A 25,252-nucleotide genomic window follows, 5' to 3' on the forward strand; every position below is an offset into this window, starting at 1 on the left:
AGGACAGGGCCGACCCGTGACGGCGTTCCTGGCCCCCGGTACCTCGGGGTTAGGGAAGAAACGCCCGCCGAAGAACTGGAGTTGGGGGTCAGCGCCTTGGCGCCCGAGAGCTGGAGACCCCGAGATCCGGGACTTCATTTCCCAGGTGGCCACGCGCGCGACCGGAAGTATACGCGCCTATAAGAGGACAATGCGCCCCTAGCTTTTCGGCGCTAACGCAGCGGTGCCTGGTGGTCGAGAGTGTTGCCGAGAGTCTGTCACTGCATCTTTCAGGAGCCTCGGGAGCAGCGGCTCCGGCGCGGGTTGGCAAGAGACGGGTCTCGGAGACCCCAGTCCCCTTGCGTCCCACTGTGGTTCAGGGGTGAGAAACAACCCGGGCTGGGAGTTCAGGGACCTGGGTTCGAGTGCTAGCTCTGCTACTATCTCGTTTGCGCTGTCACGACCCCTCTCTCTAAGTTTTCTCTCCTAGGAAATGGACACCATTCTCCATGCCCTTCCTTCCACAGGTGGTGGTTGTAAAGCACGAAAACTTTAAGGAAGTCGCAGTCAGCAGGCGGAGCCTACCTTTTCACCCAAGGTTCAGTTGAGTTCAGTCGCTCAGTCGTGTCCGACTCTGCGACCCCATGAACCGCAGCACGCCAGGCCTCCCTGTCCATTACCAGCTCCCGGAGTTTACTCAACCTCCATTGAGTCGGTGATGCCAAGGTTAGCTGGGACCAAGGTGGTCCCGGCGGCGGGCGAGTCAAGGATCAGCCCCTGGGTTCCTAGAACCCTTCTCTGGACACTTGGGTCAGACCAGAGCACCGTGCGAAGGGCGTCCCTGTAATCACTCTGGCGCTCAGGAGGACCTTGCTTATCTATCTCCTGCCTGGTATTTAAGGCCTCTCACTCCTGAGTCCCTGACTTTAAGGAAGCTCCGTTTGGGAAGTGAGGCGTCCTTGGAGCCGAGGTGGGAGTCAACCTGGAGTCTTTTACCAGCTCTGTCACTCACCTTGGCCGAGTCACTTTCATAGTTTGGGCCCCAGTATTTTTAATCTGTAAGATAAAAATTAAGGATTTGAGCTCTAACGCTGGGTCTCAAGATTCCTAAAGCCCCCCACCATTCATCTGAAAAGTGGGAGCAGCCAACAGCCTTCCTATGCCTTGATCTATTTGCACTTCTAAGTGCTTGTGAGAAAGTTTGGAATCGTGGGTTTCCCTAAGACGAGGGCTGAGTAGGATATACCCATTTTCTGCCCCAGGGCTTGATCTGTTTTAGTGCAGCCTGGGAGAATCTTTTTTGCTTAGGGATTGAGAGTGTATTAGGTTGGAGAATACAACTCCTTAGATCAGGGTCAACAAACATGACCCACAGGCCAAATCTGGCTGGCCTGAATGGGTTTTACATTTTTCAGTGATTGAAAAGAAAAGGATATTTTGTGATGTGGAAATGATATAAAAACTGAAATTTCAGTGTCCATAGTTTTTTGAACACAGCCTGTACATTTGTGAAAGTATTGTTTATGACTACTTTTGCAGTATATCAAGAGTTGATAGCACAGTTATGACAAACCATATGGCCTGCAAATTCTAAGATATTTACTATTCTCATTCTTTACAGGACTTTGCGGACTTTTGTCTCCGATGTGGCTCTACAAATGTGGGCAGACTAGGAGCCTGCCCACATCCTGAAATCTTAGCACATACTACTCTCTTGGAATAAATGAGAAGATAGTCTTAGCATTTGGATGGCAATTTTCACTGTGTTCTTTTTCTCTCCTTTTGCTCTCCATTTCAAGCAGAGGGAGGGCTCATCTGTGTACTCTGAGCAGTAAAACATTCCAGCCAGTCTGTCAGGAAAGTGTCCCCATTGTCTGTTCCAAGTCTGTCCCAGAGCAGTAATCCAGGATCTCTTCTAGGGGGGTGGGTATGGTCCCTTTTGGATATTTTCTTTTTTCCTCTTACAAAGGGAAACAAATTTAAAAGTAGATACTAGCCAATGGACAGAGCCTACTGATGCGGAGCCCGTTTGTGCTGACACTTCCCTGGCGCGGGGGGTGATTGAACATCTGGTGACCTGAAACTTCCACTGCTCGTACAGGAATGAAGGGGACACCTCTGAGGCTGGGTAGCAAATTGCTGAGTTCAGCAGCTAAGTCCAAAAGGTTCCAGGAAGCAAGTGGGATGATTTTCTCCCTCTAACCTCCTGGAAGCTTATATTTATTTCCCCCCAGTACTCAAATCTTGCTTTCTCAGAGACTTCTGGCACCCTGGATCCCTTTGTGAGAGCTCCACACCTGTTTCTGGTTAGGTGGACACCTGGCATCGAGACAGCTGGCACGACATGGAATCGGGACCACTGAGAGGCTTGGGCAGCCATAGGGGCCATGGGCTTCAGGGTTTCGTTAGTAGTTAGGATGAAATGCTGTAATACTACTAAGAAAATTTTAATAATTTACAATGTCCTTAATGTATTTTCTCACTTGATCCTCTGGCAACTTGTGATCAAATTAAAAACATGGGGCTTGAAATGGAAATAACCCCTCACAGGATTGTCAAGAGGAAAACGTGGGATCAATCATGTGTTTTAAGGTTGTGGTGTGATGTCTGTTCATAGCTGCCTTTCAGTAAGTTACATCCTGTTGCCATGGTTTTCTTTCAGATAAGAAGACAGTCCTTCAGATGTTAAGTGATTTGGTCAAGGAGCCTCAGAGCCTAAGAATTGGAGTCCAGGCCACTACTCTGTCAGCTTGTCACTAGGTATAAAGGTGAGGGTCAAATGTTTTATCTCTTTGGGAGTTCTTGGCAATTTTAGGGGCCTCTTCTTGTGTTAGCTGGTTCCAGTTGAGGAACCTCAAGTTCTGGAAGCCATGTGTCACCTTGGCCTGACTCCCTGGGGACAGTGTGCCTGCCTTGAGAGCTGTTTTCATGCTGAAAGCAGGGGCATCCTGTGGCTTTGCAGACTGCCTGCCAACCCTCATGCCCACTTGCCTGGCTTTTAAGAGCAGCTGCTTAGGGGGCTAGGCATTCACCATGCCTGAAACCAGAGTTGGTTTCTGAGTTATCAGGTATATGTGGAAACCTCAAAATAAATTCTTTGCTTTCTAGATTATGAGTTCTTGCTTCCTCTTTTCTCCTCTGGACTTTCCCTAGAGAAGAGAAAGCAGAAGTTGTAGGTCTAGGGACCAGCTGCAGGCTTTTGCCCAATTCAAGATGTGGAGTATGGGGACTGGAGCGAAGACCCCATCTCACCTTCCCATGGGTAGAGGTCACTGTCTAGGGAAGAACTCTGCTGTGGAAGTGGGATCCTATAACACTTTTCTCCCAGGTGGCCTGATAATAGTGTGGAGACTGTGAATTTTGCCTCCTTATGTTAGAACGGAAGGCTTGGGCATTTGTATTATCTAGCCTGGATTTTGACTTCTGCCCTTTCTTTTTGTGAGGAGTGGAAGTATAATTCTTTACCTCTGGTCCTGTGAGGGGAGACCCATCCTAGGGCTCTGGACTCAGCATCCGGCCACCGCAGAGGAGGCCTCTCCAGGGCCAGCCCTGGGGCTGAGCTGGCTGCACTGCACACCGCCAGGTGCTGGGGCGGCGCCTCACTCTCACTCATTGTTCACAACCAGAGATGGGGTCCAGCATGCCATCAAGGCTGCATGGGACAGTGCCCAGGCTGATGGCAGGGGAACCACCCTTCCGGCCAAGAACAAGGTCAATGTTACCTCCTCTAGCTGGGGTGTGGGGCGCACCCGAGCCAGCAGGGGTGTGTGATTTCCCCTTCCTCTAGGGCTGCCTGGTCAGAATGGCTGTGGGATGGTTTTACCTGTCTGTCCTGGCACTGTGCTCCCTGGGCTCGATGTGCATCCTCTTCACCATCTACTGGATGCGGTACTGGCACGGTGGCTTCGCCTGGGATGGCAGCATGCTCATGTTCAACTGGCACCCGGTGCTCATGGTTACAGGCATGGTGGTGCTCTACAGTGCTGGTGAGTACGGGTCGGCAGCGGACACGTGGTGGGGCCCAGGCCTGTGCGGGGCAGCGCTCTCCCTGTCCATCCTGGCCTTTGTTACTGTCAGGTTCAGGGCTGTGAGGGAGGGATGGGATGCGGTGGGTTGTCTCTGGGCCCAGCTGATATTTGGAGGAAGAAGTCTTGAGAACTGAGACATCTGAGAAGGGCAGCCCCATGGATGTTCTTAGGCAGGGGTTTGCACATTTCCTGTTAAAGGCCAGATAGGAAATATTTTAGACTTTGCAAGCTCTGTGATCTGTATTGCAACTACTCAGCTCTGCTATTGTAATGTGAGTGACAAGAGACATCACAGAAACGTGTGTGGCCATGTTCCAATAAAACTATTTATAGTGGTGGGAGGAGGAGAGAAATAGGTGAGGGAGAGGAAGAGGTACAGAGTTCCAGTTGCAGAATAAATGAGTCATAGGTACAGTGTGGACATGAGAGTTAATTATTATATAATATCTTTGCTTGGTGACAGATCATAACTAGAACTGTCACAGTGATCATTTTGAAATGTACAGAAATATTGAATCACTGTGTTATGTAACAGGAAGTAACATAGTGCTGTGTAGGCCAATTATATTTCAAAAACAAACAAACTCATAGTAAGAGTAAAAGAGATCAGATTTGTGGAGTCAGGGGTCCGGAGAAGGCGATGGCACCCACTTCAGTACTCTTGCCTGGAAAATCCCATGGACGGAGGAGCCTGGTAGGCTGCAGTCCATGGGGCCGCAAAGAGTCGGACACGACTGAGCGACTTCCCTTTCACTTTTCACTTTCATGCATTGGAAAAGGAAATGGCAACCCACTCCAGTGTTCTTGCCTGGAGAATCCCAGGGACGGGGGAGCCTGGTGGGCTGCCATCTATGGGGTTGCACAGAGTCAGACACGACTGAAGCGACTTAGCAGCAGCAGAGGTGAGGGGTGGAGGGGAGGGGGAATTGAATGAAGGTCGTCAAAAGGCACAAACTTCAGTTTTAAGATAAATAAGTATTAGGGATATAATGTACAACATGATCAATATAGTTTTTAACACTGCTGTGTGTTAAATATGAAAGTTGTTCAGATAGTAAATCCACAGAGTTGTCATCACAAGAAAAAATTTTTTTCTATTTAATTCTGAACCTGTGTGAGAAGATGGAGGTTCACTAAACTTACTGTGGTCATCATTTCATGATGTGTGTGAGGCAAACCATGATGGTCCACGCTGTAAGCTTATGCAGTGCTGTATTTCAGTTATATTTCAATAAAACTGGAAAATATCAGTAAAATTTTAAAAATTAGTGTCATTTAAAATATTATATGATTTAATTGATAATAGTCTCCATAAGCATTAATTACCTAGGATAAATTAACAAAAGCCACATAAGACTTCTACAGAGAAAAATATAAAACTGTATTGAGAGAAATTAAAGAAGCCTTAAATAAATGGAGGGATATACTACTGTGTAAGTAGTCTGGAAGACTAAACATTGAAAAGATTTAAGTTCCCCTGAAATTATTTCATAGGTTAATTTCAATTCCATAGCCTCAGTGCTTATTTTTGTGAAAACTGACAATTCAATTATCTTGAAATGCAAAGGGCCAAGATTGATCAAGAAGGTTTTGAAAAAGAGCACAGTTGGAGAGCTTACTTGCCCATCTAGTCAGGGTTATTATAAAGCTGCTGTGATCAAGATAGTGAGGGGCCTACTGTATAACACAGGGCACTCTTCTCAATACTCTCTAATGGCCTGTAAGGGAAAAGGATCTAAAAAGGAGTGGATATATATATATATATGTATAACTGATTCACTTTGCTGCACACTGGAACTAACACAACTGTAAATCAACTATACTTGAGTAATATTAATAACAGTGTGGTCATGATAAGTGAATAGACAGGTGAGGAAAGGTGGCCCTGTAGAGCTGTGGGATAAGATGTTCTTTTCAATAAATGATGTTCAGTCAGTCATAAGGAGAAAAACCCCTTTATTCACAAAAACAGGCAGCGGCCTGGATCTGTCCTGTGAGTGGTAGCCTGCCAAGCGTGCTCTAGGAAGTGGGAAGGTGAAGCCCCTCATGGCACAGTCAAGTCCCGACATGAGGGATCTGCTCACTCCTGCCGGACCAGCCTTGCTTGTCCCGTGTGTTCACAGCTGGGCTTGGGGCCCAGGTCAGTCTTACTCTCTCCACTTCTAAAATGGGAATTACAGTGACATTGATAAATAGCAGCTTGCCCTGTGTACTTGATGATATCATCCTGTTTTGTTCTTCAGTCCAGTTGCTTAGTCGTGTCTGACTCTTTGCGACCCCATGAATTGCAGCACGCCAGGCCCCCCGTCCATCACCAACTCCCGGAATTCACCCAAACTCACATCCATCGAGTTGGTGATGCCATCCAGCCATCTCATCCTCTGTCGTCCCCTTCTCCTCCTGCCCCCAATCCGTCCCAGCATCAGAGTTTTTTCCAATGAGTCAACTCTTCGCATGAGGTGGCTAAAGTATTGGAGTTTCAGCTTTAGCATAAGTCCTTCCAATGAACACCCAGGACTGATCTTCAGAATGGACTGGTTGTATCTCCTTGCAGTCCAAGGGACTCTCAAGAGTCTTCTCCAACACCACAGTTCAAAAGCATCAATTTTTCTTCACAGTCAACTCTCATATCCATACATGACAGCTTATGAGGTGGGCTCTATTGTTGTCTCCATTTTACAGATGAAACTGAAATTTAGAAAGAAGATGCCAGATAGCTGAGAGGTAGAGCCGGGATTTGGACCTCGGTTATCTAACCTTAAAACTTGTGTCCTTGACAGCTCACTTCAGTTGTGAGAGTTCTTCCAGTTAGATGAAATAATGAATGTGATACTGCTTTTCAACCTGTATATAAAAATGCATACACCTGGCATATATTATACCACCAGTTCAGTTCAGTCGCTCAGTTGTGTCCAACTCTTTGTGACCCCATGGACTGCAGCATGCCAGGCTTCCCTGTCCAGACTGTCGCTCAGTCGTGTCCAACTCTTTGTGACCCCGTGGACTGCAGCATGCCAGGCTTCCCTGTCCAGACCACCAGGGAATTTCCTAAATTGAAGTACTGTTGTTAGTCACTAACTTATGGACTGTAGCCTGCCATTCTCTTCTGTCCATGAGATTTCCCAGGCAGGAATAGTAGAGCGGGTTTCCATTTCCTTCTCCAGGGGATCATCCTAACCCAGGGATCAAACCCACATCTCCTGCATTGGTGGGAGGATTCTTTACCACTGAGCCACCTGGGAAGTCCAAAAAATTGAAGTATAGTTGATTTACTAGGATAAATTAACAAAAGCCACATAAGACTTCTACAGAGAAAGATATAAAACTGTATTGAGAGAAATTAAAGAAGCCTTAAATAAATAAATTATGTTAGTTTCCAGTATACACTGATTCAGTTTTATATACAGTGTGTGTATATATATACCCACACACACATATATTCTTTTCCATTATAGTTTATTACAGGATAGTGAATATAGTTCCCTGTGTTACTCAGGAGGATCTTACTGTTTATCTATTTTGTATGTAGTAGTCTGTGTCTGCTAATCCCAAACTCCTAGTTTCTCCCTCCCCCCGCCCCTCCCCTTTATCATGGTCCCTTCTCTCCCTTCATGGCTGATGGCTGCACTAGAAGTGATGCCAGGATGGAAGATGCTGGAGAGTTGATACTGGTGTCCTAGCACTTCCTCCTCCCTGTTGGGAAGCTGTTTGGGATCATGGCAGGGTGACTCCCCTGATGCTTGGATGAGCAAGAGGGGAAGAGGCCAAGCCCTGGGACTGCTCTCTCCGACAGCATCGCTGGTCTACCGCCTGCCCCAGTCATGGGTAGGGCCCAGGCTGCCCTGGAAATCCGGCCACGCAGCCATGCACCTGCTGGCCTTCCTCCTGACTGTGCTGGGGCTGCACGCGGTCTTTGAATTTCACAACCACGCAAAGATCCCCCATCTCTACTCCCTGCACAGCTGGCTGGGCATCACCACCGTCTTCCTCTTCGCTTGCCAGGTGGGTACTCTCTGTCCTCCTTGGGTTCCTGTTGGCTGCCCACTCTGGCTGGGGCTTCCCTCGCATCAGCACCAAATCTTCCTTCTGCTCAGTGCCTGGAGACGGTGTGGCAGGGCGCATGCTGTAGGATTGGCAGTTGGAGGGGCTCTGGGAGGCTGGTGGTTCTCCCATTCACCCTGTTCCATTCTCATCCCTCACACCACCCACTGTGGTCCTGGAGCGCTCTGAGCTAACTCAATCACAGTACGTACCAGGCTGACTCTAAGTCACCTTTTCCACTCCCCTTTTCTGTGAACCAGAAGCAATTTGAGCAGTAGTATCCACATCCTGATTGTAGCCATGTACGAATTGGGAGTTTTGTGAGCCAGGATAGGAAGGAAGCAGAGACAAACGAGGAGGGCTGGGTTTGCGGGAGGGTGGGGGTGTAGCCAGGCTTTTCATGTAGGTGACATTCCTGTTTGTGTCAGACCACAGGGAGGAGGCTGCAGTGCCTGGCGGGAGGGTTGAGCTGTGAGAGAGGGGCCAGGGTTCATTGGTGAGCAGGGGGTGCTGATGGGCGGTGTGACCCGGCGTGCCTTTGGTCACATGCAGTACAGTCAGGTATTTCCTGTGTCCACAGTGGTTCCTGGGCTTCTCGGTCTTCCTGCTGCCCTGGGCATCCATGTGGCTGCGCAGCCTCCTGAAACCCATCCACGTATTCTTTGGAGCCTCCATTCTCTCTCTGGCCATTGCGTCTGTTGTTTCTGGCATTAACGAGAAGCTTTTCTTCAGTTTGTGAGTGTGGGGGGTGCGTGGGACCCCCAACTGTAAGGTGGGGGGCAGGAACAGGGTCTTCAAAAGATGGGTCATAGGACCTGTCTGAGGGAGAGAAGCCTTTGGGGTTGAGCTCGTTCCTGATCTGGAAGGTAATGGACTCATCTTTCTTTAGGCTGAGATTGGTAAACTGGTCACCAAATACTTACCCAGCATCAAAGTGATTTAGAACCTACTCTGGCAGAAACTATTCTAAACGTCTCAAATTTAATCCTCCAAGTGCCCTACAGCGTTGGTAATGTTGTCATTGCCACGTATGAATTAGGGAACGGAGGCACAGAGAGGTTTAGCAATGTGCCAGTAAGTGGCAGAGCTTTGAGTTAGGAGACTAGAGCTCGTACACCTAACCACTACTGTTCTCCATTTGGGGAGGGAGTTGGGGTGCAATGAAGAGCAGACAAGATTTGAGGTCAGACCTGGGTATAGATCTTGGCTGTGCCGTTTCCTAATTGTGTACCTCAGGACGAGTTCATGTCATGTCTGGGAGCTTCAGCTTCCTCAAGGGTAGACAGCATTCTGCAGACACTAGTCATGGCAGAGACTTAGAAAGTATGTTAATATTCCAGGTTGCAGCAGGCCCTGTGAAGTCTTTCTCATCCTCTTAGTGGCATTGGGTCCAGCATTGGGCAAAAACAGGTAGAAAAGTTTCTCAAGGGCCCGCATTGTTTTGTCATCCTCAGGAAAAATGGCACCAAGACATACTCCAAGTTGCCCAGTGAGGCTGTCTTTGCAAACTGCGCTGGGATGCTGGTGGTGGTCTTCGGGCTGCTGGTGCTCTATATCCTGCTGGCTTCATCTTGGAAACGCCCAGAGCCAGGGATGCAGGCTGAGAGAGAGGTATGGGGTCTTGGTCTCCTGTTGCAGGTTGGGGTAGGGCCGGGTCTGAGGGGTCAGCCAGTAGAGGCTTGGGCTTTGCCAGGAAGACCAACCCAGTAACGTGGTGGGAAACAAGTAGCTTGAAGGTGGGGTTCGGCTGGCTGATGGGGTGCACCAGAGTGAACCCAGCGCTTCCTGTCGTGGCCAGTGCAGCTGCTCCTAGGGGCCTGTCCGCTGGGGGAGCAGGGGCTTCCTCCCCTCCCCAGATGGCTGTGGTCTCACGGGGAAGCGTGGCCTTATCTTCCCCAAGGAAGGGCTGTAGTGTGAGGAGGAGGTGTGCTGATTCTGCTTCTCCAGCTTCAGAGCTCATCTAGTGGCATGGGAGCTTTCCTCGTGGGTGTGTGGTGACTGGTTGAGGGCTTGGGGCATTTTGCCTGTTCTCAGCCATGCAGGCACCTGAGGGATGGGGTGTGTCGGTTGAGGGACTCTGGGGCTTCCTTGAAAGGTGTGGTGGGTGGACTGGGGCTCACCCTGCAGGTTGGGGTCTGTCTGAGCAGCTCAGGCTTGGCGGGACTCCTGCAGGTTGGAGGCCATTTTGACACCTGCTTGTCTTTCCAGGCTCTGTTGCGTGGCGGGGAGTGAAGCAGGAAGGGGCTCCCAGGAGCAGTCTGTGTGCAGTCTAAACTCCTTCCCGAAGCTCTGCTCTCGCTGGTTGTGGGCCCCGGTCTCCCCTTGCCTCTGGGTGGGCCTGCTCTTCCATAGCCTGCCCACGTGCTTTCCTTGGTGGCTTTGGCTTCTCTGTCCCTTCTTGGCATTGACTTCTCAGGTCATCTGTTTACCCCTGGCCTCCTTGCCCTGGCTGCTCATGCTGTTGCTGCTTGTATGAAGTCAAGTTCGCTTCCCCTTATACCCCTAAGGATGTGGTAGGGAATCCTGAGGACTCAGATAAGCTGGGAATTGAGTGCCATCCACATTGTGAAGAGTGGGGGAGCCAGGGCTTCCGTTGGCCTTCCCCCGAAGTTGAGGCTGCTGCCCCGGCCAGGCTGCATCTGCTCTTGTAACCTCCCATCCAGCCCACCAGGACACGAGGCTGGGTGGGAACGCCAGAGGTGATGCTGGAAGGACAGCGGGGACTGGCAGAGCCGCTTCTGCAGAAGAGAAGCTGAGGGCTGGCTGCTTGCTACTCATTTTCCGTTGCTGCCTTCTGTGTCTACGTGTTCTACGTGCCCTGCTAGCTGCTGCTGCAACTGGGCCCTGGATCCTGGCTCATCCCTGTGACTGACATGCCCGTCACTGCCGCACAGCCCTACATGACCTGCTCTTCTGAGAAGAGCTTGTCCAGCTGTCCCTTGAAGTAGCAGACCTCCTTCCTTTTTCCTTACTGGGTCCAAGCTCGGCTGCCTGTCCCCAGGTGGGATCAACCTTGCGCTGTCACCAGGGCCCTTGCCCAGCCATCTTCACTCTGCTGCTCACCATGAAACGTGCCAACGTTGTGGTGCACTGTACCCAGCAGAGCCCTGGGAGCCATGGCCACCCCCAGGGGCATCCCTTGCTGAGCATCCAAGTGCCTCACTTGCCCCTCCCACCCCTCCATGGCTGCTTGCCTAGCAGACAAGTCTCTGGTGTGACACAAGTGTGAGGTGTTGCTTTTCTCCCAGTGAGAGACTGGGGTGGCACTGCCCTCTGCACACAGGCCCTGCCAGGTCCCAGGCTCCATGCTGCTGTGCCTAGGTGACAAGCAGCAGGACACCTGGTGTCCTGATTTCTGGCAGGTGGCAACAAAGCTGACTGTCCACCCCACCCCACGTGGCCAGATGCTGGCCCAAGGGCTTTGACTGAACCTCCCAAGCGGCTGAGACCCTCCAAAGGCACTGGGATGACTGCCAGGCACTCTGGTCACAAGACCAGCTCTCCCTTTTCTCCACCTGGGTAGGCGTTTGACTTATGAGGCTTGATTTTCATTAAATGTGTTTTTAAGAATCAAAGCTTTCTGTGCTGAAATGACACTGTGACGTGATCTTGGGCCATTTGCAGAAGCCATGGGCTAGTTCTGACCCTCAGACTTGGGGAGGGACAAACCCAAAGGCCCACATGACTCTTTTCCTGCAATTGCATGTGACTCTTGGTTCCTGAACTTGTCCTTAAAAGTAAATGGCCTTTGAGGATTTGGTTATCTTACCAGGAAGGAGCTGTTTCCTCTTTCATTTTCTGGAACACAAGACTCAAAAAGGCTTAAGTGATTTGCCTGAGGTCACCCAGCCAGGCAGTGGCAGAGTTGGGATCCACAGGCCAGGTGTCTGAGGTTAGAGTTTCCTTCCCAGCTGCTGGGTGTGTGTACCTGTGTCCACCAATAACTGTGACTATGATTGGCGACCCGTGGTGTGTCTGATGGGTGGGGGGCCCTGGGCAGAGCAGGGGAAGCCAAGGTGTTGAGGAAGCCTGCAATCAAGTTTGGGCAAAATAAGTGGTCCCAGTGTGACTCCAGTGTTCTTGCCTAGAGAATCCCAGGGACGGGGGAGCCTGGTGGGCTGCTGTCTATGGGGTCGCACAGAGTTGGACACGACTGAAGTGACTTAGCAGCAGCAGTGTGACGAGCTGAGACCACCTGGTGGTGGAGCAGAGGACTTGGAAGGAGCTGGATGCGGACATGTGATGTCAGCAACCCCCAGTGAGAGAGCATCTGGATGGTCTCCGGCCCTTTATCTTCACTGGTTCCTTTGAATCCTTTGTGTGCCTATGGGACTTCCTGGTGGTTGAGCGGAAAGAATCCGCCTGCAGTTCAGGAGATGCAGGTTCGATCCCTGGGTTGGGGAGATAACTCATGGAGGACAGCACGGCAACCCACTCCAGTACTGTTGCCTGGAAAATCCCATGGACAGAGGAGTCTGGGATTGCAAGAGGTTGAACGCGAAGCAACTCAGCACATGTGCCTATGAGGTGGGCACTATTCTTGGTTTCTAAGAGGCTAAATAGGCCTGAGTTTATGTGTAGCTAGTTTGAAACAGGACCAGGATTCAAGGTCATGTCAGTGTCTAAAGTGAGTCACACCAATGACTTTAACTGCACCCCTATGCCAAGCAGGGGCCAGGGGTGCGCCGTATGTCTCCACCAGGCACCATGCTGACCCCAGAGCCCCTCCTGCTCCCCCCGGGGCTGTCACTGATGGCTCTGGAGACGTGGGGCCGGCCTGAGAACGGTTTCTATTCTGCTGCTGATCCTTAAAAGAGTATGGTGATTTGTTTTCCTTTTGGTGACCCACCTGCCCATTTGATTTCTGAAGAATCAGTGAGTTCTTTTAGTCTAGGGCTGAGAAAAGCACAGCCGTCCGGGGTGGTGTGTGCACCAGAAGGACAGACTGCGGGTCCCACTGGAGTTGGACCACCTGCACAGAACCGGCCTTCGGGCCTCAGGTGGGAGGAGACGGGGGCTAAGCTCTGAGCCTCAGGGCATCAGTGGGCCCACCTGTTCACACGCTTGGATGAAGGTCCTTCAGAGGAAGCACAGCTCTTCTGCTTCAGTGTGGTTTATTGGCTGGCTTTTCCACACTGGCTCAGTTCATGTGCAGAAGACCTTTCACGGACAGTCTCAAAACCAAATTAGCATCACCAGTTAAAGGCTGTATTGCCACCCAGGGAAAAGCCTTATCACTAAAGCTCAGAACTGACTAGAGGCAGAGCCTGGTGACCCTAGGACTGCCCCCTCCCCGAAAAGGGAAAACGCATTGACACCCACTCTGGGCCTGCAGTTTCTACAGTGGAGGATCTGTAGGCTGGCTGAGGAGTTCCTGTTGAATGCAGAGGGCAGGTCTCGAGAGCCAGAGGCAGGGGAGGACAGCAGAAAGCAGAAGCAAGTGACAGTGGCTGCTGGGGAAAGCAGTGAGAGAGGCCCTGAGGCCCGTGGAGGCCTTCACGCACCCTGACTCTGCAAGACCTCCAGGATGGCACGCAGAATGGCCGCAGCTGCCACCGCGCCGGGGTCTGGCTGATCCAGGCGCGCGGAGCTGATGTAACTGGCTCTTCCAGCTCCAGCTTCCATGTTCTTGGTGGCCTCGGCTGCGGCTTCTGCACTCTGAGGGGTGGGGGTGTAGGAGCCGGTTCAAAGAGGAGCCATCAGGCTTCCTTCCTGCCATGGACCCTCTGCACAGTCGTGGAGAGGTCCCTGCCCATCCACCACTGGCAGGGACAAGGGGACACCATTTGCTGAGGGCCTGCTATGTCCCAGACCTAGTGCTGGGACCCTATGTATCTCTCTAGTCCCCAGCCACCCTCTGAGATAGGTATTCTCCACTGTCAGAGGAGGAAAGTGAAGTACAGAAAGGATATGAACTTGTTCAAGGTCGCACGGAAATGGGAGCCTGGTGGTTCTGTCTCCCTGGGTGGCTGGGCCCAGCCTCACTCACCTTGACAGCCTTGGTCAGAATCTGGAGCAGACTGGCCCCTGGGCTCTTCCAGGCTTGGAGCTCCTGTCCTGCTGCCCACAGAGCATCCAGCTGGACAGGGGGAGGGGAGAGATGGGCTGAGGATAGGCCCTGCCACTGAGACTGGCCTTCAGGGCTTCTACACTCAAAAGGGGCAAGGCCTGGGCCAGATACACACCATAGTTCTGTCACCTGGGGCAGCCTTTCCGTACCTGGCAGGGAAGAGAACTAGTGAGGCTCACCGCAGGGAATCACCACTCTGGGGGTGGGTGACACCAACCCCCACCCCCAACCCACTCCCAGTCTGGGGCCCTGGGCCCTGGGCCCTGGCTCACTTCTGCATGGCCTCCAGGCCGGCATCCATGGCAGCAGACCAGGCCGGGAGGTCAGTCTTGGCCTTGAGTGGCTGGGCCGCCGCAGTCAGGAACAGGCCATACAGCTGGGGAGGACCAGGATGCTGAGTACGGTGTTGGCCTGGGGCCTCGGCCAACCCAGAACCCCTCTGTGTCAGCCCTCCACCCCTGGGGGCTGCTGGCACTCACCGCCCCTGAGGAGCCTCCCATCTTCTCCAGTAGCAGGAAGGACAATTTGGAGAGTAGCTGGGCAGGGCTGGCTGGGGGTGGGCCCTCCTTTAGCCACCCCTGAATCGCTGCAGGCAGATAGAGATGGCAAGGAATTCAGAGACCCTCCCTCCCGTCTGCCTGGACCCCAGCCAAGTACCCAGGCCTCACTGCCAGGCGGGAGGAATGGGCGCTAGGAGAGGCTGAGGGAACCAACATGAAGAGACTCCCTGGCCCCCTGTCTGTCCTGCTGCATCTGGAGAGAGGAGGGGACAGGTCACCGATGGGGACCTTGGTGGTCACTGAGCAGGTGATGATGCTTCCTCGCTTCCCTCTTTTTTGTCTTGTACTGATTTACCTTGTTAATGGTCTTTTTTTCCTACCAGAACATAAACCACAAGAGCAGTGATTTTAATATTTTTCTAGCTATTGTATCCATAGAGTTGAGGGCAGCACCTGAACCATGGTCAGCACTAAATATATTTTTCCTGATTGAACAAGATAATCTGGATAATTCAGAACTTTTGCCTCGGCTGGGTAAGCTGAGAAAGAGTAAGGGTGTGAGTTTCCCTTTAGGATAACTTAAAGTTATTATTCGGGCTTCCCTTGTGGCTGGCTCAGCTGGTAAAGAATCCACCTGCAATGTGGAAGACCTCAGTTCAATCTCTGGATCTGGAAGATCCCCTGGAAAAGGGAAGGCCTACCCACTGCAGTATTCTGGACTGGAGAATATAGGGTCACAAAGAGTCAGACATGACTGAGTGACTTTCAAAATTATTATTCACTGAAAGATTGTAGTGCTAGAAGTATCTCTTTATGAAAACAGGTGAAAAGCACGCTAAGTTTGTGATGACCTCTTTTGGCAAAATAACACTTGCCAGCCCCATGTGAGTACTCCAAATGCTTTTGAAATCACTGATTCATGAAACGCCACATGAGTGTGCCGTACCACCCCGTCTCCTACCCCAGGTGGGCCCTGGCACCAACCTCTGGCTGCACGGCTGTGGGTGGTGCCACAGTCCCCATCACCGGCAGCACGGTCCAGGGCATTCAGACGTTCCTCCAGGCCCAGGAGGGTGGTGCACACCCACTCCAGCACAAGTACCATCTGCTTCGAGGCTTCACCTGCAAAGGGCGTACAGCAGGAGGGAGGCCCACCTGGCTGGCTCCTCTCACAACTGAACGTGACCAGAGTGCAGGCGTGGGTGCCAGGGCCCCTGCACGCCCCTCTGCACACACTGCAGCCTTCAGGCCTCAGGCCAAACGCCTGGGCCGCCTTCCCCTAGAGCATGGCCCCTACCTGCTGCAGTAGTGGAGTCAGGGGCCGCCAGGGGCTCCGTGGGGGCGGCCCGGCTCCGCTTCCGCCCAGTCACCCAGACCTTGGCCACGTTAGGCCAGGCCGAGGCAGTGGTTTCAGCATCTGGGGACAGCAGGATGACTCTTCTTAGAGACGGGTCGGCTGGCCAGGGATCAAGTAGGGCCTGGACTCCCCACCTGGTGGCCTGGTTCCCTCCACCGCAGTAAGTGGGTACTCAGTGCTGACTGTGTACATGGGAAATGAGGGCCCCTAGGGGAGGAGCCTAATTCCAACTCCTCCACAGTCAAGAGAGAGTTGGGGAAGGCTGGGGAAGCCAGAAAGGGCCTCTCCACAGGGTCCTAACTGTCATGGTCAGCCCTGATGGAGTTGGCTCCTTCCAGCTCCAGGGAGCCCTAGTTTGGCTGACCCCAGCTTCCAGGTCTCACCTATCAGTTTCAGGAGGGGCTCATCCACCAGCAGGAGGGTGAGAGAAACGCCAGGCATCTCCAGGGCTGACATGAAGGTGCCCACTAGGGCACGGGCGATCTTCACCCCGCGGCCCTCTGCAGTACCAGAGCATGAGAGTGTGAGGAAGAAGATGCTTCTGGGCAGTTTGCCCCAGAGCATCAGAGAAGGAAACAGAGTAAGAGAAAAACAAGGACTTTGGGAGCTGGGGCCCTGAGGTCAGTAGGGAGCCGGTCAGATTTCCTCGGGGCGTCCTTTAAAGATACCTTGAATGACTACATACCCTGGAGGCGTCCCTTCTATGGGGGCAGATGAGTAATGACAGGTCTCAGTTACTGGGTTCTTCTTACCAGGTCCCATGTCCTGTGCTAAGTGAGTTAAATCTCATATGGCTACCCACTCCAGTATTCTTGCCTGGGAAATCCCATGGACAGAGGAGGCCATGGCGTTGCAAAAATGTCAGACAAACTGAGAGACCCAACAACAACAATCCTCGTGACAACCCTTTAAGGCAGCTACTATTACTACCCTCTTTATAGACAAGGCAACAGGCTCAAGGCTCCTGGCAAGAAGGTCGCAGACGGCCATCTAAGTCAGGCCTGACTGACTGCACAGCCCGTGCTCCAGACTGTGGAGCCCGACTATCGTTGCAAGGCTCTATCTCAGGTGTCTTTCCTACATCCAGCTTCAAAGGGCGGGCGGGAAGAAGCTCGGGGGTCAGGAGGTCCGACTCCAGTGTGGGGGCTCACCCAGAGAGCAGACAGCGGCGTCGGCTATGATGCCCAGTTCCAGGAATGACAGGCCACCCAGGTTGTTGACCATCAGCACTACTGAGGAGCCTGTGGGCGGACACGATGCCCAGGTGACTCTCTGGGCCCCATTTCCAGAGGGGGAGGCAAGGTGGGGAGACAGCGTGACAGTCCCTCACCAGGCTGCACAGGCACGTGGGATGCATTGGAGGAGCTCGTCATGTGGTCCAGCATGAGCACCACAATCTCGTCGGCAGTCGCCATCTGTCACAGGGAGCCAGGAGTGAGCTGCGCTGGGGGCCCCGGTCTCGGGCCAGCCTGCACCGGGGAGGCCACCTACCTTTATCCGGCGCACGCCAGCCTCCCCATGGATCCCTGTGGACAGACACAAGCACTGCTGACCCACTCGGAGCCTGGGGATTCGCTCAGCATGTTCTGCTCAAGGATTTTCTAAGTGGTCCGCATTAGGCTAGGCATGTGTATCTGGGGAGTGTGGGGTTGGGGGACACAGATGGAATAGTGAAACATACACAGTCTCTGCTCTCTGGGAGCTATGGCTTGGTGGTGGAGAGAGCCAGAGCTTTACTTAACTTCCAACTACTGAAGTAGCCTAACTAGAGGCAGTCACAGAGAGGCCACACGAGGCCTCTGCCCATCACTCTGAAAGCACAGGGGAGGAAGAGGGGAAGTTCTGTAGCTGGGGTGGCCCCAGAACTGCCCTTGAAAGAAGGGCTGCATCTTGGCAGGGTCATGGGTACAGGAGAATGGTGGGAGCACAGGCAAGGAGGTGCACAGGACATGGAGCCCTGGGTGCGGAGGGCAATGGCTGGTAGAAATCAGGCAGGTTGGGCCAGAGCGGCCTCATGGGCCCAATTAAAAAACTTCAGAGCCCCTAGGCGACGGCTCTATGTGAGCATACAGGACCCAAGAGATGGCTCCCAGGGTAGAAAATGCTGGAAAAACCCAGGGAACCCAAGGGGTCACAAGCTTACCCAGGCCCAGCTCCACCTCATCAGCTGAGAGCTCAAAAGTGGGTTTAGAACCAGGGACGCTGCAGGAGGACAAGCTCACTCCCAGGGTTCCTACGAGAAATGAAGTATGAAGGGGATGACTGCTTTGCTCCTCGCATCAGGCATCAGCTGGGCAGCAGCAAGCTCGGAAGTCTCTTCATTGATACAGGCTGCCGGGCTCTTCATCTCAGTGATGCAAGAGAACCCCTGCTCAGGCACCCAAAGCCGCCGTTCCCAGGAAACCCTCCTGCAGCCCCTGGGAAGCCTCCTGTGCTGCTTCAGGGAACCTGTTTCTGGTCCAAGGTGGGCCTCGACCTCCCTTGCCCTTCCCGAGCCCTGAGCTGGCACTCACCCATAGCCTTGGCGACCACGCTCACCCGATCTGTGATCTCCTCCAGTCCCACACCTGCCTCGGCCAGAGCACCCGCCACCTGCGCTCACAGAGACAGGCCCCCAACGGGGAAGGGGTCACTGTACCACTTGTGGGCAGAAGACAGGCTGGGGCTGAACTAGCTGGGAACAGGGAACCTCCTCGTCCTGCCGCATCAACCTGGCCCACCGTATTTAGGGCAATTGCCAGGACTCTAAGAATCCCAGAGCCAGAGGAACTTTACAAATGGAGAAATGGACCCAGAGAGGGGAGGTGGCTTGTCCAATGTCACACAGCCAGTTGGTGGCTAGTTTCCCAACTCTTGGTCTAGAGTCCTTTCTCCATGGCATATGTATTGTGGCTCACTTTGGCCACCCACCCACTTCTTGCCAAGCATCTAGTATGTGCCGAAAAGGGGAAAAGGTGTCTAAATCATAGTCCTTACCTTGGAGGAACTTGGTCTGGGGAGGGGTTAGAGAAACAGACAGCACAGACTGAATGTTTTATGTGAGGTGACGAATCTGATGATGGAGTTCACAGTAGGTGTTATGGGAACGCTGAGGGCAGGGGGTCCTAGCCTGCTTGGCGTGGTGAGAGGGCAAGCCTCCCAGAAGGATAGACAGCAGGTGTGGGCCTCCACAGAATAGCAGGAGTTAGCCAGGCTAAAGGGGGATTGGACAGTGGAAGGATTTTCAAGGCCAAAGATTCAGCATCAGCAAAGCCCCACAGGTGAGCCACAGCCCAGCAGTACAGGGCACCGGTGTTCATGGAGGATAAAGAGACCACAGGAACAATGGGAGAGGAACTTGAAAGCCAGGTAGGAGGGGCAAGAGTGAGGTGGGCACCTGACTGGAAAGCCTGCGCTGACCCTAGGAACCCTGGGGATGCTTTCTGTAGCTGAACAGCCTGGTCAGAGACACATTGTTAAAAGACACCTCTGGGGTGGTATGGGGAAGAGATTGAGGCAGGGGCAGGAAGGAAACAGGCAGAGGAGCCAGGTGAGAAGGGAGCGGCAGCCACCTGGGTGCAAGCAGGCAAGACCAAAGCAAGGCTGAGACAGGAAGGGCGGGGCTTGGAGGAGGAAGTGTGTTTGGAGGCCCTGGGGAGTAGGGCCACAGGATATGGTGATGGAAGGTCGGGTAGGGGGAGGGCAAGGAAGGGGCTGGGAGGATGAAAGCCTATACCTGGGCTGAGCTAGTTACGGGGATGGGGGTGCCATCCTGGATCAGGGAGCACTGGGGAAGCAGTGGCTTCCTGGGGGGTGGGACAGATGGCTGGAAAGTTCCGGCACTGGGTGCAGCCTGGAAACCAAGGGGTCCCCCAGAGGGGACCCTCACCTTGTGTATGAGCACTGTGCCACAGAGCCCGCGCCGGCCTGCCTTCTTCAGGACGGTGAAGGCACTGTCGTCCCCGACAACCACCATCTCCACAGGGATGCCCTCCGCCCGGGCCTGCTCCCGGGCCAGGCCGAAGTTGAGTCGGTCCCCAGTGTAGTTCTTCACGATGAGGAGGGTCCCCACTGTGGGAACAGCCAGCAGGGCCCCATCAGCGTCTTCCCTCCCCACAGCAGCCCCTCCTGCAGGCCAGGCTTACCTGTGCCTGCCTGGGCCACGGCCCTGATAGCCGCCAGGATGCTGCCCACTGCTGGGGAGGTGAACACGGCTCCCGCGATGACCCCTGTCAGCATCCCCTTCCCTATGAAACCTGTGATGGAGAGAGGTGGGGAGAGGATGCTGGGTGGGGACCTGTGCCTGCAGGCCCCGGGGCTCAGGGCTTCATGCCCTGGTGAGCCCTACTGTGTGCCTGCTGCAGAAAAGCAGCTAGGTCATGCTTCACAGATCTTTCATCTCCTTGAAGAGGTCTTCCCCAACCTCCCAACTGAACAGTCACTCACTCCATCCCCAGGTATTCGCTGCTCCTTTATCCTGCTCTCCTGTCCTCCCTACCTCACTTACATGCTTTGAAATGATCTCTTTTGTTTGCGTGTTTACTTGGTTTCTGTCTCCCCAAAGGAGAACAGAAGCTCCATGAGGGCAGGTGCCTCGTCTGGGTCACTTTTGCGCCCCTAGTGGCCAGACAGTGCCAAGCACAGGTGCTCAGGAATGTTTGTTGACTGGATGAATGAATTCGCCAGAGAAACAGGAAAGATACAAAGGATACAAAAGCCTGGTCCCTATTCCTCCTCACTCCCTACCCGCATCCCTGACCTCTCAGGGAAAGTGCACATGCCTGGAACTAAACAGGAAACAATCCAGGACAGTCCACTTTGAAAATGTAGGCTGGGAATTCAGAAGAGGGATACTGCTCTAGGCTGGAAGACTCAGGAAGGCTTCATGGAGGAGGAGACGGCAGGTCAGTTGGGCCTGGGAGGCAGGGAGGATTTGTGAAATCACTGACACTCAGAGCTGGAAAGGCCTGAGACATCATTTGGCCCAACCTTGTGCTTTTACAGACGTAGAGACTGAGGCACAGCGAGCCCAGGCCTGGCTCCAGGTCACAGCTCAAGGGAGCCGGGAGCCAGAGCCAACACCAGGCTTCCAGCTCTCAGCCGGGCTCCATCCTGAACCTCCTAACGGTGCCAAAGATCTCCCAGCAGCCCCCGTCCACTCTGCCCAGAGCCCACCCCCCACCTCTGCTCAGGGTGCTCACCAGCATGGGCGGGCTCATGGCCGGAGCCCCCACCCGACAGTAGGGCCACCCGGCCCTTGAGACTGTCCAGGTCAGAACGGAGGGCCACGCGGTGGCCCTGCAGGAGCTGTAGGCTGGGGTTGCAGGCCACCAGGCCGGCAAGAGCGTCATCAGCACAGCCTGCCACTGAGTTCACTAGCTTCTTGGAGGTCTGTGGGAGAGAAGCAGGAGGAGGTTCTGGGTGTAGCTGGCAGGGACACCCCCTTGTCCTGCCCAGCCACACTGCTGTGACTAAGACCCCTATCCCACACCTGCCCAGGAACTCCAGGGAACAGCGGTTCCTTGAATTAGGCATCATTTTATCTGGTGGATGTTTCTATGACTTAGTAATTTGTGACTTTTTATTCAATGCCTAACCTGTGGCTTAAATTTATCCTGAAGAACGGCTTTGATACAAAGAAAATGGGGGGACTGGAGTCCTCAGTACACAAAGATAATTGGGGCCCAACAGCCTTTTGTCAAAGGAGGAGAAGCCCCAGGTTGGGGCTCCTGTCCCAGGGGTGGGGGCCAGACAGGTCCCACACCCATCTGCTTCCTCAGCAAAACAGGGATTTAATGAACTACAGGATATGCCCCCTATACAGTAAAAACTGAATAAAAGGGAGCTAGTCCCTTCTACTGCCAGCTCAGAAAAGCCGGAGCTGGCTGAAAGGGCTGCATGCGGCTCCTGCCTTTGTCCCAAACAGTGAAACTGGTGCCCAATTAGGATCAGAGAGGGCCGGGCTCCCAGCGCCCCCTGGTGGCCTGAGGGCAGCCTGCACCTGAGCCTTCCCCAAGTCTGCAGGAACTTGGTTCTTTCATGCAAACTCTGGCCTTTTCTGGGTCAGGGGTGGGCCAGGGCAGTGAGCCAGACCTCATTCTAGATCTGATTCTAAGCGTTTTCAAGCACATCTCATTCAACCTTCCAACAACCCTATGGAGTAAAATTAGCCCAGTGAGGAAACAGGCAGAATTATATGACTTTGCCCAAGGTCACCGGAGAAGGCAATGGCACCCCACTCCAGTACTCTTGCCTGGAAAATCCCATGGGCGGAGGAGCCTGGTAGGCTGCAGTCCATGGGGTCGCTAAGAGTCAGGCACAACTGAGCGACTTCACTCTCACTTTTCACTTTCATGCATTGGAGAAGGAAATGGCAACCCACTCCAGTGTTCTTGCCTGGAGAATCCCAGGGACAGGGGAGCCTGGTGGGCTGCCATCTATGGGGTCGCACAGAGTAGGACACTACTGAAGCGACTTAGCAGCAGCAGCAGCAGCCGCCCAAGGTCACAAAGCCAGCAAGTGTCCAGGTCAGCCTGGCTCCAAAGCTAGTTCCATTTTGGCTTTATCATGCTGCTTTCCCCAGGGGCTGAAGGGAGGCTGAGAGTGGCAGACGTTCTGCCCAAGTGAAGGCATGGGCTTGTGGCTCCCAGCGCCTGCCAGGGACTGGAATATGCAATGAAGTTGAGAGTGGGTCTGAATTCCAAGCCCAACCTCCAACACTACCACCCTCTGAGAATGGGTCCCCTTGCCATCCCTGACAGTCCGCCCTGCCTGGGATTTGCAACCATTCCCAAACCAGAGCCAGTGGAGAGGTCAGGCGCCAGTGCCATCTGTGGCTCCCAGTGGCCTGAGGGGATGGAAGAAGAAAGGAAAGTTGCCTCCTACAGGCAAATGTGGGAGGCCCCTAGATCCTGGTCTGGTCAACACCCCATCGACTAATCTGCAGATGAGGAAAGAGGCTCAGGGAGGTCATGTTTCGGTAAAATGTCACACAGCTGGTTAGTGGTAGGCTGAAACTTGAACCCAGGCCTGCCCAGGCATGTGTTTGAGCACAATCCGTGACACAGTGCAGGGCAGGGAAGCCTGGTGTGTTGCAGTTCGTGGGGTCACAAAGAGTTGGACACGACTAAGAGATTTCACAACAACTTCCCAGGGCTGTTTTGCTTCAGATCAGTTCTAGAATGAGCCTGGGGCATGCTGAGGGGCATATTGAGCCTCCTGCACTGTAGATCTCACAAGCCCACACATGCCCAAGGCTCAGAAAGGCAAAACAGGTCCTTCTTTTGGACTCCTGTGTCTGGTAGTGTCTATTACAGAGTCCAGTTCAGTTCAGTTGCTCAGTCGTGTCCGACTCTTTGCGACCCCATGAATCGCAGCACGCCAGCCTCCCTGTCCATCACCAACGGTAGCTGTTAATGTTCTAAACGCCTGACCCAGACCAGGGCCATGTGGGCCTTGGAGGGACTCAGAGGCTGCAGCCACAGATTGGGCTGGGCCTAGCTGGGAAATGAAGGGAAGTCAGGCCCTGAGACAGAGGATGACTCTTTCTCTTAAGCTCAGGAGGCAGCAGCATCTCTTGGTCAGGGAGTGAGGAACTGCAACATGCCCAGGGCTGACACACCTACTGCCCCAAGCCCATAGTGCCCTTCCTCTGCCCTGGCTCTCATGGGACTCACCATGATGGGGAGGCTCTGAAGGAAGTGTGCCTCACACCGTCTCACTGAGCTTCTGGCAGATGGGCAGTCCCGTGGGTGCAATCAGGTCTGAGCACAGTGAAGATGGCAAGCAGAATCTGCAAGAGGTGGGTAACAACATGAGCTGCTGAAGACACTTGCAGCCTACTGGCACAGTCATGCTTCCAGCACCCTGGTAATTAGGGAGCTTCCCCAGACTTTGATCTAAGTCCAAACTCTAGAATGTGAGCTGGGGATGGAGAAGAGTTTGGGGCTGACCAAGGTTCACATTCTGCACCTGGCTGCCAGAACACTGATAGAGCCATGCTAGGCACACATCTACCTTATGCTCAGGAGTGGCGCCCACCTTATCACCAAGGGGCAAATTTACCCACAGAGTAACTTCATCTATTACATAGGTACACATGCAGTGAATACATTCCTAAAGATCTTCACAGACTTGCTCTTGTCAGTGTTGGCACCTCACCAGGAAGGAGATGGCTGAGTCTGTGACTCTATTTTCCTTCTGGGAAACCGACCCAGCAAGCTCTGTGATGTGTCCAAGGCCATTCCAACAACAGCCAGGATTCAAACCTATGTTTAGCTTCTCTACAAATCCTGTGTTCTTTCTACTGATAGATTCAGTGCCTCAAAAGTCAAGGCCGAAAGTCCTGGGTGTGGGAAATCACATATGTAAATCACAAAGACCTTTTAGCTCCTTTCGGTTCAGCCAGGTTCAGAGGTGTCTTGGGCTCAAGGCACCTTTCTGCAATGGAAAGAATCCCCACCAGCCTCAGCACCTAGCTCTGCCTCTGATTTCCTAGGGGATTCTGGGTAAACCAATTTGCCTGAGCCTTAGCTTCCTCATTTGTAAAATGGGGGCAGCTTCCTCTACAGCCTTCTGGCAGGTGCTCCAAGCCACGTGGTTCTTCTACTCCTTGCAAAGCCTGTCTGATGTGGAGTGGCTTGCAAGCTGCAGGGCTAACTGACTGCTTTCCTGAGTCACTAAGGTTCTCACCAGGCAAATTCTGGTTTCGTGTTTGAGGTCCGAGTTTGCACAGATCATGGGGGCACTAACTCTGCTGGAGAAGTGGCCTGCTGGGGCCTTGAAACACAAAGTTTCAAACACAAACAAGTTCAAAGGAGAGAAGGGACAGTCTAAGTGCCTCCCCCAGACGCCCGCCAGGTGAGATGGGAGTGATGGGTCATTCTAGGATCAAGCAGGGCTGGGTTTAGAGATACTGGGAAGGCTAGGGAGAGGGAGGTACGAACCTCGGTTCTAGTCTGGGAGGTGCACAAATTGATGTCACCTTCCTCCCCTCTCTGGGCCTCTGCAGTATCTTCTGGTTCCAAAATAGGGACCAGCCCCGAGGGCTCCTGGAGCTAAGAAGGGGGTGTGGACGGGGTCTGGGGAAGGGCGAGGGGAGCGGACTACGGATGAGGTCGGCGGGTCAGCTCCGGGGAAGAAGGAGGAGTCGGCGAACCTTTGCGACCCGCTCTCGTCCGGGTAAGCCTTTTCAGTAACCGCCACCAGTACCGAAAGACTCACGACGGGGCACCCTCATCCGGGTACTCCAAGCTCCAGCAGTAGAGAATGGGCGGGGCCTCCGGGGGGCGGGGCCTCC

At 53.3% G+C, this 25,252-nt stretch overlaps 3 protein-coding genes across 5 annotated transcripts in view; 1 reads left to right on the plus strand and 2 right to left on the minus strand.

Moving 5' to 3' along the window:
- SDHAF2 (succinate dehydrogenase complex assembly factor 2) overlaps nucleotides 1-25,252 on the minus strand; it is a 188,821-nt gene that overhangs the window by 71,554 nt on the left and 92,015 nt on the right. The gene's annotated exons all lie outside the window — the stretch shown is intronic.
- LOC129652460 (lysosomal membrane ascorbate-dependent ferrireductase CYB561A3) lies at nucleotides 102-11,623 on the plus strand. 2 transcript variants are annotated; one of them, XM_055581120.1, is made up of 7 exons: nucleotides 102-361; nucleotides 2,642-2,747; nucleotides 3,767-3,965; nucleotides 7,801-8,009; nucleotides 8,629-8,783; nucleotides 9,503-9,659; nucleotides 10,257-11,623. In XM_055581120.1, exons 3-7 carry the CDS (start codon nucleotides 3,782-3,784, stop codon nucleotides 10,278-10,280), a joined length of 729 nt encoding a protein of 242 aa, XP_055437095.1. In that variant the 5' UTR covers nucleotides 102-361; nucleotides 2,642-2,747; nucleotides 3,767-3,781; the 3' UTR covers nucleotides 10,281-11,623. The 2 variants fall into 2 exon arrangements, with proteins under 2 accessions (XP_055437095.1, XP_055437094.1); XM_055581119.1 differs by having other exon boundaries at nucleotides 10,712-11,623.
- TKFC (triokinase and FMN cyclase) lies at nucleotides 13,146-25,220 on the minus strand. Of its 2 annotated transcripts, none has more exons than XM_055581106.1 (18): nucleotides 25,112-25,220; nucleotides 23,631-23,746; nucleotides 21,156-21,345; nucleotides 20,100-20,210; nucleotides 19,844-20,025; nucleotides 18,489-18,567; nucleotides 18,119-18,208; nucleotides 17,467-17,501; nucleotides 17,306-17,390; nucleotides 17,127-17,216; nucleotides 16,359-16,475; nucleotides 15,916-16,035; nucleotides 15,603-15,740; nucleotides 14,598-14,704; nucleotides 14,391-14,494; nucleotides 14,234-14,267; nucleotides 14,038-14,127; nucleotides 13,146-13,706 (listed from the first exon to the last, which is right to left on the minus strand). In XM_055581106.1, the coding sequence occupies exons 2-18, from the start codon at nucleotides 23,631-23,633 to the stop codon at nucleotides 13,545-13,547; spliced, it is 1,737 nt and encodes a 578-aa protein (XP_055437081.1). In that variant the 5' UTR covers nucleotides 23,634-23,746; nucleotides 25,112-25,220; the 3' UTR covers nucleotides 13,146-13,544. The 2 variants fall into 2 exon arrangements, with proteins under 2 accessions (XP_055437081.1, XP_055437082.1); XM_055581107.1 differs by having other exon boundaries at nucleotides 24,900-25,217.

This window comes from Bubalus kerabau, chromosome 5 (assembly GCF_029407905.1).
Source record: "Bubalus kerabau isolate K-KA32 ecotype Philippines breed swamp buffalo chromosome 5, PCC_UOA_SB_1v2, whole genome shotgun sequence".
Taxonomy (NCBI): Eukaryota; Metazoa; Chordata; class Mammalia; order Artiodactyla; family Bovidae; genus Bubalus; species Bubalus kerabau.